Source organism: Vicugna pacos, chromosome 8, assembly GCF_048564905.1.
Source record: "Vicugna pacos chromosome 8, VicPac4, whole genome shotgun sequence".
NCBI classification, from domain to species: Eukaryota; Metazoa; Chordata; class Mammalia; order Artiodactyla; family Camelidae; genus Vicugna; species Vicugna pacos.
The window spans coordinates 9,332,249-9,347,696 of NC_132994.1; the positions used below are offsets into that span (position 1 = coordinate 9,332,249).

At 40.6% G+C, this 15,448-nt stretch overlaps 1 protein-coding gene across 4 annotated transcripts in view; it reads right to left on the reverse strand.

Annotated features, from left to right (window-relative positions):
* The window catches only part of COL12A1 (collagen type XII alpha 1 chain), a 113,981-nt gene that overhangs the window by 38,030 nt on the left and 60,503 nt on the right, over window positions 1–15,448 (reverse strand). For all 4 annotated transcript variants that reach the window (XM_072965510.1, XM_072965509.1, XM_072965508.1 and 1 more), the window contains 12 exons: window positions 14,455–14,584; window positions 13,735–13,874; window positions 13,195–13,324; window positions 11,836–11,978; window positions 10,711–10,840; window positions 9,939–10,081; window positions 7,962–8,091; window positions 4,032–4,151; window positions 2,822–2,968; window positions 1,528–1,644; window positions 1,211–1,357; window positions 606–680 (listed from right to left, as the gene is read on the reverse strand). In XM_072965510.1, the coding sequence (XP_072821611.1) occupies window positions 606–680; window positions 1,211–1,357; window positions 1,528–1,644; window positions 2,822–2,968; window positions 4,032–4,151; window positions 7,962–8,091; window positions 9,939–10,081; window positions 10,711–10,840; window positions 11,836–11,978; window positions 13,195–13,324; window positions 13,735–13,874; window positions 14,455–14,584 (1,552 nt within the window). The remainder of the gene's footprint in view (window positions 1–605; window positions 681–1,210; window positions 1,358–1,527; window positions 1,645–2,821; window positions 2,969–4,031; window positions 4,152–7,961; window positions 8,092–9,938; window positions 10,082–10,710; window positions 10,841–11,835; window positions 11,979–13,194; window positions 13,325–13,734; window positions 13,875–14,454; window positions 14,585–15,448) is intronic.

Below are 15,448 nucleotides of genomic sequence, written 5' to 3' on the forward strand. Positions count from 1 at the left end.
AAACAACGTGGCAAAAGAATAAACTAGTGGTTAATTAGCTTAAACTAAATTTGATGAAGCACTGAGAATTTCCCCAAATTACTGAGAGACCAGTCTTAATAGCTCAGTACATGTCCTTTTACCAGTTCACTGCGAGTGACAGTTATGTTTCAAACTTCGGTGAATGGAAATTTTTTAGCTTTGTGTAATCCAGGGCACTTCTCAGGTCAGAAGCCAGGAATTCCAAAGCTCCAGGGGTTACACTGCAAATTTAGCCCAAAAGGTTCCCAGTGCCTGTTGATGCCAGCAGCCAGTGGAAAGAAATGCCCACCACGTGACTATGGATTATGTAAGGTATCGCTAGACCTTCATCTGCAAAACTGAGGAAACAGAGTTCCAGCTGGAGAGCTGGAGTAGTTTATGATTGATTTTATTCACGCTGAAATGTGCCTGGAGGGGGAAAAGAACAAATTACTGGTAATCTTCTCCTTTAATCTAAAAACGCTTGAGCAGGAATAATAAATCAGAAGTGTTTTATATCAGCTGTAAATTATGTATGGGCTGCATAAATAAGAATGCTCTCAATCCCTATCAACTGAATGTGTTGCCCAACGGCTTGTACTTACCTTCCCGGGCTGGTGGAATTGTGGGAGGGGGAGGAGGTGTGGGTGGCTCTGTAGGGGCCTCTGTTGGTTTTAAGGCTAGAATTTAAAATAATAATAATAATGAGAAAAACACATGAGCACATTTCATATCACAGAAAGTAAATTTTAAGAGCCATTTAAGTCCTCAAAAACAGATCTAGTCTCAGTGGCACTGACATACTGGGAATTCTGTTTTATGCAAAGTTAGTACCATGGGTGGCCCCTCAACACTGACCACAGCTGCAGGAAGTGAAGCCCAGATTCAAAGGGAGAACATAAGCCCTTCAGATAGAATCAAATGAGCAAAGGTCACTAACACAGACACACATTCACCTTCTCTCTGTCAGCTAGAGCCAGCCCTCTCTCCTTTAGGTCTTTCCTTAAAATTACACCAACAGAGGCGGCACAGATTTGCTGCAGAAGAAGGCCCTAAACCAGCCACAGACTCCACCCCAAAACCCTGCTGTCACATCCTCGTTGCCACTCGTAAGGAGAAGTGCCCACACAGAAGTCACTGACATCTCGCACACATAGAGGATCCTATTCTGAAGACTTATGGAGACTCTCCAGAACACTCAGAAACTTACTAGTATGTTCTTTGACAGAGACACCTGGTCCCTCAAGATTTGGTGTCTGCACAAAAACGGTGACGCCGTAATCGGCATCTGGTGAAAGGCCAGTGAAGCAGTGACTGGTTTCTGATCCACGCACTGTAATTTCTTGTCCTCTGGTTCCTGATTAGAACGACAAAGGAGAACACCAGTGTCATCATTAATTCTATGTAAAGACACTTCTACATATCATTTTACAAACCAAATGACATCTGCTTTACTGAAGTTTAAAATGTTGCTATCATGGACTCCAGTTTTTGTTTTTGTTTTTGTTTTTGTTTTTGCACACGTACCATCTGCAGGGCTTAGTTTCAGCCGGTAGGAAGTGGCTGCCCGGTGAGGTGACCATCTAACACAGAATGTATCCCACCCGACCTGGTAAGTTTTCAGGTCTGTCACGTTTAAATATACTACGAAAGAAAGAAAGAAAGCATACTTTCAATCACAACGCAATTCTAAAACTGTGGCTGAAAAAAAATGTCTGAAGTCTTACTTTGTTTCCTTGTAAGAAACATACATGAAAACCTGTACAGCACAAACAGATCTCCCTTTCTGTCACTGATTTTCTAGAGAAGGAAATTCCACCTACAGATCCAAATTCTTCATCCCTCGAAGATATTGCAGGTTTGGTTCCAGACCACCACAATAAAGTAAATATCACAATAAACCAAGACACATGCTTTTTTTTTGTTTTCTTACTGCATACAAATGTTGTGTTCTTACTATACTGTAGTCTTTTAAGTGTGCAATAATAGCATTATGTCTAAAAGACAATACATATCTTAATTAAAAATTCTTTTTTGCTAAAAAATGCTATCTTCTGAGCCTTCAGCCATTTGTAATTTTTTGCAATAGTAACATCAAAGATCATTGATCTCAGATCACCATAACAAATATAATAACAGTGAAAAAGTTCGATATATTGGGAGGATTGCCAAAATGTGACACAGAGACACAGAGTGAGCAAATGTTGTCGGAAAAATGACACCAGTAGACTTGCTTCATGCAGGGTTGCCACAAACTTTCAGTTTATAAAAAACACAGCATCTGTAAGGCTCAGTAAAGCCAAGTGCAATACAATAAGGTCTACCTGCAGTCCCTCTCAACACTATGAATGTCAAATATGTCTCATGAAAAATAAGAAATTTTTCTGAAAGGCTATCTGCTAAGTCCTTAAATAGTTATTAAAGCACTTGGTGACAAAAATCTATTTATGGGCTACACCAGTAATCATGGCACTTCTGTGAAAACTTTCAATTCATTCAATGCATTTAGGTAATATATATTTAACATCAAATGTCAAGAAGAACCACAGAGCATCCCAACTCTAATCTTATAGATCATTCGTGGATGAAATCACAATGTCTATCATTTGTACCTTTCAAAATTCAGAATATATTTTATATGAAATAAACATATCATATACATTTTTTGTATACTCAGTTATATTACTTAAGTATTTGTTTAGCTGGACACAAAAGGGTTACCTACTCAACGCTGAGGAGACATGCGCATGTTAAGAAGAAAGCCTGACCTCGTCGTTTGTACTACACTTTTTCTTACAACCACAGAAGCTGCGTGACTCACATGTAGTGCCTTGATCCGTCAGAGGGACACTGAGTCCAGAATCGTACTGGGCATAAACATTCACGTCATAGATGGTGCTGGGGTTGAGATTGTGTAGCGTGTATGATGTCACTTCTCCAACAAAGACTTCCATGGGCTCATTGGAATCTTTAATAACAATCACAAAAATACGTAGAAGTGTGCCATCTTTAGCCTCAAATTTTTCTTAAAATTAAGTATCTCAATATACACTCAAAGGATAGTATGGACACCATTAATTCCATAGCCTCTTATCCACTTGCTGCATTATATGGTGAATATCAAACTGTGAGCAGAGACTCGGTCCTTTCTCTCTTATTCTCAAAGCAGAGCACTCTACCTGCAGTGTAGCAGGTGTGTAATTAATGTTCCTTTAATGTAAATCACCCCATAGTCAACTAGCCTAGACTCTCAAGCCTCTCCTCTAAGCCCTACTTTGCCAGCATAGTGCTTTGTACATTCTAGGTGCTCAATTGACATTTTTCTGCTGTAGAGATGATTTAAGACCGTCTGTCATGCACCCCGTTCCATGCAGTGTGGTTACTGAAAGTTCTCCACCTTTAAGTTCTCTCTCCATTTCATCCACAGGCTCACATATCCTTACTCTTGCCTTCTCTCCTTTATTTTTCTCTTGTTCACACACTTCCTGGGTGCATGGAAGATACCCCCAGCAAGTGTAGTACAAAGAGCATTTTTCTTCAATTGTGCTAAACAAATAGAACATAGAAACCAAGATGGCAAATAATTTCACAGAGGTGATGTCCATTTGGGTGAAATGGGAAATTGAAAGCAAGCCCGTCACGAGTAAACTACAATGCATGTACCCAAAATAGAATGATACCTTGACATAGTGGGAAAAATGCAGGTGTTTATATTTATTAAATATGTGTTATTTCAAAATCATAATACGGTATAGGTTGTCTGAACACAAATAGCTTTAATTTGCCCAATTTTATGAATCAAATCAAGCTTTTTAGTCATGCAAATGAATGGGAGTTGCATCTACATCCACAGTAACAACGGTACTTTAGGCCATTGGCTTCAATACTATTTCCAGAAGCAATCTCTGATCAGAGAGGACTTGCTGTACTAACTAAACTGTCAGGAGAATCTCATGGGGAAGCAATAAAGAACACCCTCACACACAAATACCCCCCAGTGCATTTCTATGATGATAAAGGTGACTTCTTACCCACTGGCTTATACACAATTTTATATCCAAGAACAGGAGAGGGTGAAGGATCCCAGGACACCCTGAATCTCGTATACCATTCATCTGAGATGTGTATGTTCTGAGGAGGAAGTAATCCCACTGAAAACAAAGATTGGCACACATTATTGACCTTTTATTGACAAACAAGGAGAGCACAGAACTTTATGAGTGTTGCCGTGAGTATTGACAGTGCAGCCCCATGACAGCAAATTAATAGTATCTCATAATGTCCTGAATCAGAAAACAATTAAAAGGCATTGAAATGTTCGACAGAAAGCTCAGTAGTTTTCCAAATTCAAACAGCTGATCAAATGGACTTAGGAACTGGTGATTTCCAGAGCTTGTATGTATGTGATGCAGAATGATGGAAAATAAAAAAAGATCTCACACCCTTTTTAGAATGCTATAGATTACAGATTGTCAGAGCCAAAAAGCAATTTAGAGACTATCACATCCAACCACCATATCACATTAATAAGATATGATTTGCCCAAGACCACACAGTTAGCTAGCGACCAAAATGATGTTCTTTGCCAGCACTATTTATCCTCTACCAACACGACCTAGAGAAAATCCTCCAAGCTCCAGAACACTGCCCCACTCCATCCCAGTTAGAGCATTACTGTTAGGTTGCATGTTAGTCAGCTGCTGAGTTATTATTCATAGCATTACACAAAATTCTGAAAGATGCCATTTCCTCCAGAAAAGTACCAAAATATATTGCAAAACTGAAAGGAAAAGTGAAAATGGGTAGTTCCTAGATTAAAATCATCTTGAGTGGCTAGACTGAATCTCTGTTGGCTCAGTCCTGTAGACAACAGACGTCAATAAATATACAAATTCCTGCCCTTGAGAGACTGAGCTGAAACATTCTAGTTCTGCTTTTCTCTAAGGAGCTTCCCAGTGATCCCTCTCCCAAATTCTATAACATTGTCAACATCATTTAAGTACATAAAGAGTTTGGGCAACTAAGTGTAGCAAGGAAATTGAAAAGGTAATACTAAAAACAATAGAAAAAATCAATTAAACCAAGACACAATTTTTTGAAAGAGTAAAGAAGATTGACAGACTTCTGGCCAGGCTCACCAAGAAGAAAAGAGAGAACACAAATAAACAAAATAAGAAAGGAAAATGGAGAAATTAAACCAATATCACAGAAATACAAAAAACCGTAAGAGAATATTATGAACAACTATATGGAAACAAATTGGACAACCCAGAAGAAATGGACAAGTTTCCAGAAATACACAGTCCACCAAGACTGAATCAAGAAGTAATAGACCACTTGAGCAGACTGATCACCAGAAATGAAATAGAATTAGCAATAAAAAAAACCTCCCTGCAAACAAAAGTCCAAGACCAGATGGCTTCACTGGGGAATTCTACCAAACATACAAAGAAGAACTCACACTGGTTCTTCTCAAACTCTTCCAAAAGATTAAAGTACTCCCACACTCATTCTATGAAGCCACTGTCATCCTGATACCACAATCAGAAAAAGGCACTATTAAAAAAACAAAATTACAGGCCAATATCACTGATGAACATAAATACAAAAATCCTCAACAAAATGTTAGCAAATAGAATCCAAAAGCACATAAAAAAAAGATCATACACTATGATCAAGTTGGATTCATCCCAGGGACACAAGGATGGTTCAACATATGCAAATCAATCAATGTGATACACCACATCAACAAAAGAAAGGACAAAAACCACATGATCATCTCAATAGACGCAGAAAAAGCCTTTGATAAAATTCAACACCCATTTATGATAAAAACCCTTACCAAAGTGGGTATAGAGGGAACATATCTCAACCTAATGAAAGCTATTTATGACAAACCTACAGCCAGCATAGTACTCAATGGTGAAAAACTGAAAGACTTCCCACTAAAATCTGGAACAAGACAAGGCTGCCCACTCTCACCGCTTCTATTCAACATAGTCTTGGAAGTCCTAGCCACAGCAATCAGGCAAGAAAAAGAAATAAAAGGGATCCAAATTGGAAGAGAAGAAATTGTCACTATATGCAGGTGACATGATACTATATATAGAAAACCTTAAAAGCTCCACACAAAAACTACTAGACCTGATAAAAGAATTTGGCAAGGTAGCAGGATACAAGGTTAACATACAAAAATCAGTTGCATTTCTTTACACTAACAATGAATTAGCAGGAAGAGAAAGTAAAGAAATAACCCCTTTCAAAACTGCATCCAAAACAATAAAATACTTAGGAATAAATCTGATGTAGGAGGTGAAAGACTTATACAGGAAGAACTACAAAACACTGATTAAAGAAATTAAAGATGATTTTAAAAAATGGAAAGATATCCCATGCTCTTGGATTGGAAGAAAAAGTAATACTGATGTATTCCAATAACGGAACTCAGCAGACCTATGGCCCAGCCTGTCTTTACGTTCAACTTTGGCTGCACATTAGAACAGGTCCAGGCCACATCTCAGACCACTTACATCAGTATCTCTGGAGGTGGCACCCAGGCAGAAGCATTTTTAAATCTCCTAGGGTGATTCCAGCAACCAAAGTGAAGACTTTAATCTAAACCATAAGAAACTGCCATCAGTGTAGATTGGAAAAGGGGCATGAACCCTAGTGATTCTTTGTAAATGACTTACTACAAGAAAGAAAATATTTTTTTTCCGTCATTCAAAAATCCACAAATGACAAATGCTGGAGAGGCTGTGGAGAAAGGGGAACCCTCCTACACTGCTGGTGGGAATGCAGTTTGGTGCAGCCACTATGGAAAACAGTGTGGAGATTCCTCAAAAGACTAGGAATAGACTTACCATATGACCCAGGAATCCCACTCCTGGGCTTGTACCCAGAAGGAAATCTACTTCAGGACGACACCTGCACCCCAATGTTCATAGCAGCACTATTTACAATAGCCAAAACATGGAAACAACCTAAATGTCCATCAACAGGTGACTGGATAAAGAAGAAGTGGTATATTTATACAGTGGAATACTACTCAGCCATAAAAACCGACAACATAATGCCATTTGCAGCAACATGGATGCTCCTAGAGAATGTCATTCTAAGTGAAGTAAGCCAGAAAGAGAAAGAAAAATACCATATGAGATCGCTCATATGTGGAATCTAAAAAACAAAAACAAACAAACAAACAAAAACAAAGCATAAATACAGGACAGAAATAGACTCATGGACAGAGAATACAGACTTGTGGTTACCGGGGTGGGGGGCGGGGTAGAGGGTGGGAAGGGATAGACTGGGCTTTCAAAATTGTAGAATAGATAAACAAGATTACACTGTATAGCACAGGGAAATATACACAAAATGTTATGATAAATCACAGAGAAAAAAATGTGACAATGAGTGTGTATATGTCCATGAATGACTGAAAAATTGTACTGAACACTGGAATTTGACACAACACTGTAAAATGATTATGAATCAATAAAAAATGTTAAAAAAAAAAGAAAATTTTTTTTGAAAGCTAAATTTGTAAAGACAGAAGATGATTGCTAATCACCTTGCTTCTTTTTTATGACTTTGAAGATTCTTTTTGAATGACTTTAAGATTCCATTGCGATGGGGTATTTTTTGCTGACATTTAATTGACTGAGTTAACAGCGAGAGCCTTATTAACTGATACCACGCAGAGTAAAACATTACTCAGAGACCATGCAATGGTTTTCGAAAGAAGAAATAAAACTAACTCAAGCAAAGCAAAACATGCAGATTTTTGTCTCAGTTTTTTTTTTTTGGTGGACTTTTCAAAAGTTTAAACATTCTGCTGTCATATCATTTTGACAAAATTCAATATCCAGTACCAACGTTAATTCAGTATTAAGATAATGTGTGAGATGTATGCACTCAAATACAACAAACTTGAAAGATTATAAAAAGTGTAAGACACTTACCTGTTCTTCCATTTCCTGTCAAATGGCCACCATCTCCATCTTCATCAACAGCAATAACAGTGATTTTATATGGGGTATCGGGTTGCAGGGGCTGTAGTATTACATTGTTTCTTCTGCCCGGGACAGTGGTCTGCAGGGGAGGTTAAATTCTAAAGTTATTATCAGCTAGAGGACTTCCAGATCAGTAGACAACATGGTTTTATGTATTCCCATAAACAACATTTTCTTCATAGTTCCTTTCCGTTGAACAATGCTCACGGCAGAGCAGATTGTCTGCACTGCGGCTGGGCAGCAGAGGGAGTAGTTTCAGAGTCAGGCAGATCTCAGCTCAAATCTCAGATCAGACACTTCCTGGCCTTGTAGCTCAGTATCTCATCTGGGAAGGAAGCTGTGAGGATGAAAGGCAGTAACTGGTCCAATACCTCAACACACGGGGTGGAGCACCACTGCGCTTGGCAGCAGGCACCTCTGCTCCCCCTCATCCGTGTGTCAGTTTCCTAGTGCTCTTTCTGCAAATATGCGCCAGGTGTGGTACCAGCTACTGGGAACACACTGGGGAGCAAAAGCAGACTCAGTGTCTGTCCTCAAGAATATCAGTTTGGCTGATACTAATCAAGTGAAAAAGGTGGAAAAGAGGGAATGAAAATACAATCAATTGCATCCATGAAGAGGAAATGAACCAGACAGATCTCTCAATCCCTCCTCTAACCCTATGCTTTGCTTTGACAAACAACCAGGGTCACTTCCACCAGCAAATTCCAGCGTGGAATCCCCTGATTCCAAATGGTGAACTGGGAGGGTACGGTGAGAATTACATTTTTACTGTTTTCAGAAAGTGACGGGAAATTGCCTATTTGTCCATGGCTAGGCTGAACAAACACAGAAGCATGAACGTCTCTGCTTTGGGAACTAACTGTGGTAACACTGCTTATCTCAGTTTGATCAGAAACTTGAATTTGACAGTTACATGTGTTTCTGATTAATAAAAATGGGAGCTTGAATTAAAGCTTAATATATCAAGTTCAAGTAGACAACATTTTATAACATGGGGATAATGAAGGGAGAACAAACAGGATGTGTGTGGCAAAACGGCCGCAAACCACAGACCTAAAGGACTTGCAATCAGCATTCTGTGTGATCTTCTACTAAATGATCACATCAGCTCATCACTAAACTTTCAAGAAAGTAGGGAGTTCTTCCATCCATAACAGGTTGATATACGTAGTGAGGGCAACAAGGAAGCTTCAAGAAACCTGAACCTGCTTCTAGAGTGACTAAATATGACACTCAAAAAGTTTGAAGCTAATAGGAGAATATGTATATTCCAAAACCAAAATGTACCCCAAAATGTTACATTTAGACAAAAGAGATTGATGAGCACTGGAGTATTGAAGGGAGACCCTGTAGAGGAATTATATAGTTAAAGAAAAGTTAAAGTTTACATAGTCATCTCATTTGAACATTAATTTAGGTAGCTCAGAATAATAGGTATCATGTTTCACTAGACTCAGTTCCTATGGTATAATGAGATGGTTAATTACACTGTATAGCACAGGGAAATATACACAAAATGTTATGATAAATCACAGAGAAAAAAATGTGACAATGAGTGTGTATATGTCCATGAATGACTGAAAAATTGTGCTGAACACTGGAATTTGACACAACATTGTAAAATGATTATAAATCAATAAAAAATGTTAAAAAAAATATGCATTTTTATGACAAGACCATTTTTCAGCCTGTCTTTAGAAAAGAAATGAGCCCAAAGGCACTGACTGTGGTGGGGGAGGCCATGCTAGGCACATGCTAGGGCCTCAATATCCAGTCAGAGAAAGTCATATAAAATGTGACTGTCACGCAAGAGTCAAGCGCTCAACTGTCATCACAGCACTTCCTAAAGAAAAAAAGCTTCATTTCACCCTCCAATCAGGCAAGAGGTTGCAAAATGCTCAAATGAACGCATAGCAGACTCACATATTCATCGATCGGGTCACCAATGGTGGGAGAATAAATGATCCTGTACTGTTGAACTGGCCCATCAGCGTGATCCCAGGCTACGGAGAGGCTGTTGGTTGTCTCCCCAAAGACTCTCATATTCCTCGGCCCACTGCGTGGTACTAAACAAATCAGCACAATAGAGTTAGTGGCCCGTCTGTGAGCAGGGGGACATGGGGGTGGAGGGAGGGGTATAAAAGAACTGTAACCAGCTCAGAGTAACTGCACCCGGGGTTTCACCTCTCATTGGGATGTTTACTTCCTTGTGATAAAATCCACACCTCCTACAGTTCTCACGTGCACTCGTAAACAGTAGAAAGTGCTCCATTCAGAGCTACGGTTACGTGCTGAACGTTCCAGGACAAAGACTAGGTTGGAACTTAAACGTACAGACTGGGAGACAAAGGGATTTCAGCTACTTTAACCACTTACTGTGAAGTGAAACAAAGAGGCTGAACTGTCACGTTTCAAAAGTGCCCTGTTGGTGAGAAGACCCACCACAGGGCAGAAGAAGGGGAGGAACCTCTCCTTAACTCAGATCCCAGATGAGAAAATGGCCCAATGACACTCACTCAGCCCAGAGGGCCTTCAGCCTAAATGTGAACTTGGGGAACCTAGCAGACGTGGGCGCCAGGCCTCCCCTCACCTGTGCAAGGTGGAGGCAGCTCTCAGCACCCCTCCCTCACCACCCAACTTCCAGCCTTCCTCACTGAGTCACAAGGGAACTGGGTGGGAAGGGTTTCAGACTCACGTGTTTGGCCCTGGGCGGGGCTGGGATTCCCTTCTCCATCCGAGTAGAGGGCAATGATGTTCACAGAATAGGGTGTGTCTGGAATCAGTCGCTCCAAGTGCACCGTGTGGGTGTTTCCTGGCACCACAATCTGGAGGGGAGGACATGCCAAATTTTGCCTGACAACAACCCAAATGCTTACGGAGTCTTCTATTAATCAGCATAATAATGTTTGTAGTAAATGGCTGAACTGAGACACAGCAGAAGCCAAACTTTGTGCTACCTGTGACATCTGCCCAGGCCACAGCGTTAGATGCAATTTAACCTCAGAAATTCCCTCTCCAAAAACTGTGAGCTCACACTGACCCTTAGCAGCCTCAACCACCTCCCACTTAGGTTCCTTGGGAAGGTTCTCAAATACAACATCCAGGACTTACGATAGTGACCCCAAAGCATCCCGAATGTTAGAGACACGTAAGATACACTTGTAGGGGAGAGATTTTCTATTAAAACAGAGAGCTACTCCATGCGATGGGTAAGGGCAGTGTTGTCTGAACACGTCCGGCCACACACAAGGATGCAAATCAACATGCGGACAGGCTGAACATTTCTTTACCTTTGTTCATGGTCCCTGATTCTTTTTGTAAAGTCTTGTAAATTTACTTTCCCTCAGCTGTTCTGATACTGTCTCTACTCAAATTAGTAATCTCTGATCTCTATATTATTAACCTACTTAGAAAACCAAATAGTACTAAGATAGATTGGGCAATCTATTAAGAGCCAGTGAAGGTAAACTTTCAGGTAGGTTCCTAACAAAGACGTGGGCGTTACAATGAAAGCCCATAGCTAATTTGCATTTTTCCCAAATTCATTTTTGCTAATTAGCCCTACAGTTAACACACCTATGATTTAATTCATCAAAAGCAATCACTTAAGTGTTGTACACGGGCATGTTTGTGGCCTGCATTCTCACAGGCTGCCAAGCAGGACACAAAATGAGACTAAGTTCATCAGGAAGTGAGTGTACATGCGACCCAGTGCCACAACAGCTCATCTATTGTCCTGTGCCAACAACTACAGTAGGAGGCGCCATAAAAAGAGTCTGCAAAATTCTTCTGCCAGCTCTAAGATGACAGCATTACGTACAGTTTCCGAGGGTCTCGTGCCGGCCAGGGGAGAATACACAATGCGGTACTGCTGCACCGGCCCGGAGGCAGGGTCCCAGCGAACGTCCAGGCTGTTTGGCGTCGGATTGTACACTTGGACATTTCTGGCCAGTCCTCTCACCACTGAGGAAAGAAAAGTCAACTCATATTTCCTGTGTCTATTTATATATGTCGAGCTCTTGTTATCACTTCTCCCGAACTTCCACTCTAGTAGGACAGAATAATGACCTCCTTACACTTTGAATTATCTTCACACAAAAGCAGGTGAAAACTCTCCAAATTCAAATTTAGCCAGACTGAGCCAACTAGGGCCTTGGTCTCTACAGAAGCTAAGTTGGTGCCAATAAAAACAAGGAAGTAAGAGTAATAGTACCGGGTTGGCTGTAAAAGGACGAGGGACAAGGGCGAGGGCAAGAAACTGGAAAAGCAGCTTCTGTTTTCCAGCACAGGTCACGGAGAGAGAGACAAGAGGAATCTACCGTCTCTGCCTCTAAGTGAAAACTCACAGCACCAAGGATGCCCACCTAACTCCGGCAGCTAGGTTACCAGTTTCAGTCATTGCTTCTCATTCAACACATAGATACTAAATGTCTTCTGTGATTCAAAGAAAAGGCAAACGTAGGGAGAAATCAAAGGTACACTCAGTTCTCAATTAACTGCCCCAACAGGGACTTAGAAAACCATGCAAATTAAATCCATGTATTAATCCCAAACTCCAATAACATCATCTTTCTAGACGACAACTCTTTTGCCAAAAGAAGTCATCCACACTTTCTTTCTTTTAGCCATCAGCACGTATATTTTCAAGCCAAAAAAATATTCATAGGTATGCACCAAAACCTTTAAATGATACTACAAATAATTGTAAAACCACTATAAACTGGTTTCTCAAGATGTTAATAGCAAATAAAAGCACACAAATTTTCAACTCCAAAAAGCATTTCGTCAGCAAACCAGAGACATGTAAAATCAAGTAACATGATGAACAGATTTCAGCAACTCACACTGAAAGCCAATGACAACACACTGCTTCACACGGATTTACCAAGCACAAAGCAAAGCTCATGAACTTTTGTCAGTGACAGAGAATACTGATAACTGTGTACACACTTATAAATCCTGAAGTTATCATTTTAGAAGAAGAATATCATAATTTTTCAGTTTCACACACTAAAATATTAACAGTTGGTGGGGGTTGGAGGTAAACTATAGGTAACTGTTACATTTTTATGCTATCATTATGAATTTTCCAAATTGTCTTTAACAGGCCTATATGGTCTTTATACTAAAAAGCAAAATGCATTATGAAAAAGCTAAATTTTTCTGCCTTCTCACTTACATGTCCTTCCGGTGTCTGATGTACGCCCTCCATCGCCCTCAGGATAAACGGGAACCACTGTAACGGTGTACGGGGTATCCGGCTGCAGATTCCTAAGAATGGCATAATTGGTATTCCCAGGGATTGGCACCTAAAGGTTTTAATAAAATGTAAAGTACTTGAGTTGAAAAACTTGTACAAGAAATGATACTTTGAACAATAAAATACTCAAAGTATTAACTCAAGACAAAGTCAAGAGGTAGGTTCTGTAATATTGGGACGTGCCCCCATACAAACTGTTATAAGAGTTGATGAAGACTTCTTTGCACACATCCTAGGCTCCTTCTTGAAAAGTCCCTGGAATGATTTGATCCCCCAGCCCCAATCCCCCGAAAGCCCCCATCACCCAGGCTCTAAGGCACTAACCTACTACGCTCTGTCAAGTTCTACTAAAGGAACATGAACTCCTTCGGCGCTACGGTAAACTGGTCAACTCTTGATCTCCACTTTGCAATCTACAGTTGAAACTAATACACACTTTTCCCTACAGGAAATAATTACCAGTTCCTCTGGACCACCTGCTGTGGGTGCATAGAAGAGCTTGTACTGACGAGGATTTCCCTCTGCATGGTCCCAGCGAACATTCAGAGTGCTGGTGGCCGGGTCATACACTCTGAGGTTCCTCACGGTCGTCAAAGGTTCTGAAAGGCACAGAAAGGACATCACGTGTGACCCTAACAACCCAGCACAAGCGAAGCCCAGGTTAACTGATGGGTCCCAGGAATCCTACAGCAGGACCCCTGTATGGGCACCCCGCAAATATCTGCAGAAGTAGTAAATAAAGGAAAAAAATGTCTGTGATCATCTGGTACATGTCTCATCACTCCACAAGGTATTTTGGCCCCAGAGCATTGTTTGTTTGTTTGTGTTATCCTAGAAAGTAATAAACACCTTTCTCCAAGACCAGAGATAGGTAACTCCAGGTAAGGATATTAAAAACAATTAATATCTTGGGGGAGGATATAACTCAGGGATAGAGTGTGTGCTTAGTGTGCACGGTGCTAGGTTCAATCCCCAGTACCTCCATTAAAAAGTAAATAAATGAAATCTAATTACACCCCCTTCCCAAAAAAGAAAAAAACAAAACCAATGAAGATCATTATTAACATGCATTTTAAAAGATTAGCAAAACTCTGTGTCACCCCAGTGTTTCCAGCAGTAGATGCAATTCCATCCCCATGATGGTTACTAAAAACGCCACAGGAGCCCAGGTTCACTTACTGGTCTTGCCTCTTCCCGTCATCCGACCTCCTTCCCCATCAGGATACAGGGAGGACACGGTGATGGTGTAAGGAGTGTCAGGCTTCAGCTTCTGCAGGACCACACTGTTCTGTCGTCCACCTATTGTGGTCTTGAGTCAAACAGGGATAAGCGTCAGCTTTGCTCTCTCCAGCTCACTCATCTGTTAGAAAAAGCTTTTTCTATGAGGGAGCTGTTTGCGACCTTTGCCAAGATCTGGAAACATGTCCCGCCGTGAAAGTTTAAAATATATCTTAGGGCATCACTTTAAATGTAAACTATACACCTTAAGTCATAAAAAGGATTTTAAGCCTTAAACTGGTGACCTTAAAAAGATATTTCAACTGGCTAGCGGCCAGCACTGTAAAATTTCATCCAAAACACGTTTCACAGATCTCTTCTCCAAAAAGGCATTAATCCTAAGTGAGCTACAAAGGAACTTGAAGATAGCAAAGAACTGCATAGTAATAGAAGCCATTCAGTTTTATTCTCACCTTTTTACAGATGGTTTTTATTTGCTTTAGAAGCATATTAAAATGATTCAGCAAAAGATCTAAAGCTTTTTGGTTTCCCCCCTCCAAAACTGCTCCTCCACCAGCATTAGCAGTACAGGCCACACTCAGGCAGGGCTTCCCAGTCACCTCCCTGATTCCAGCCTGCCGGTATGAAGCGATTTCAATATCCTCGATTACGGAGTTTGAAGGTGTTTTTTTAATTCACTGCTTAAGGCCGTCTAGCTATTCTGTTGAAAGAAACTCTGGACACTTTGTTAACAGTCTACTGAATTCAGATGTTTATGCCATACTAATTAAAATCGCATGAAAATGGCAGGCTGCCCGCCGTGAGTGCACATGCGAATGGCTGGATGTGCTAGCACAGTCCAGATGTTTCCCACTGAGCACCGTCCACTCGAGCAGTCTGGGTTTCAGAGAAAACCTCAGTGAATCACCGGACTCATCCTCGAGATGAGTGAACT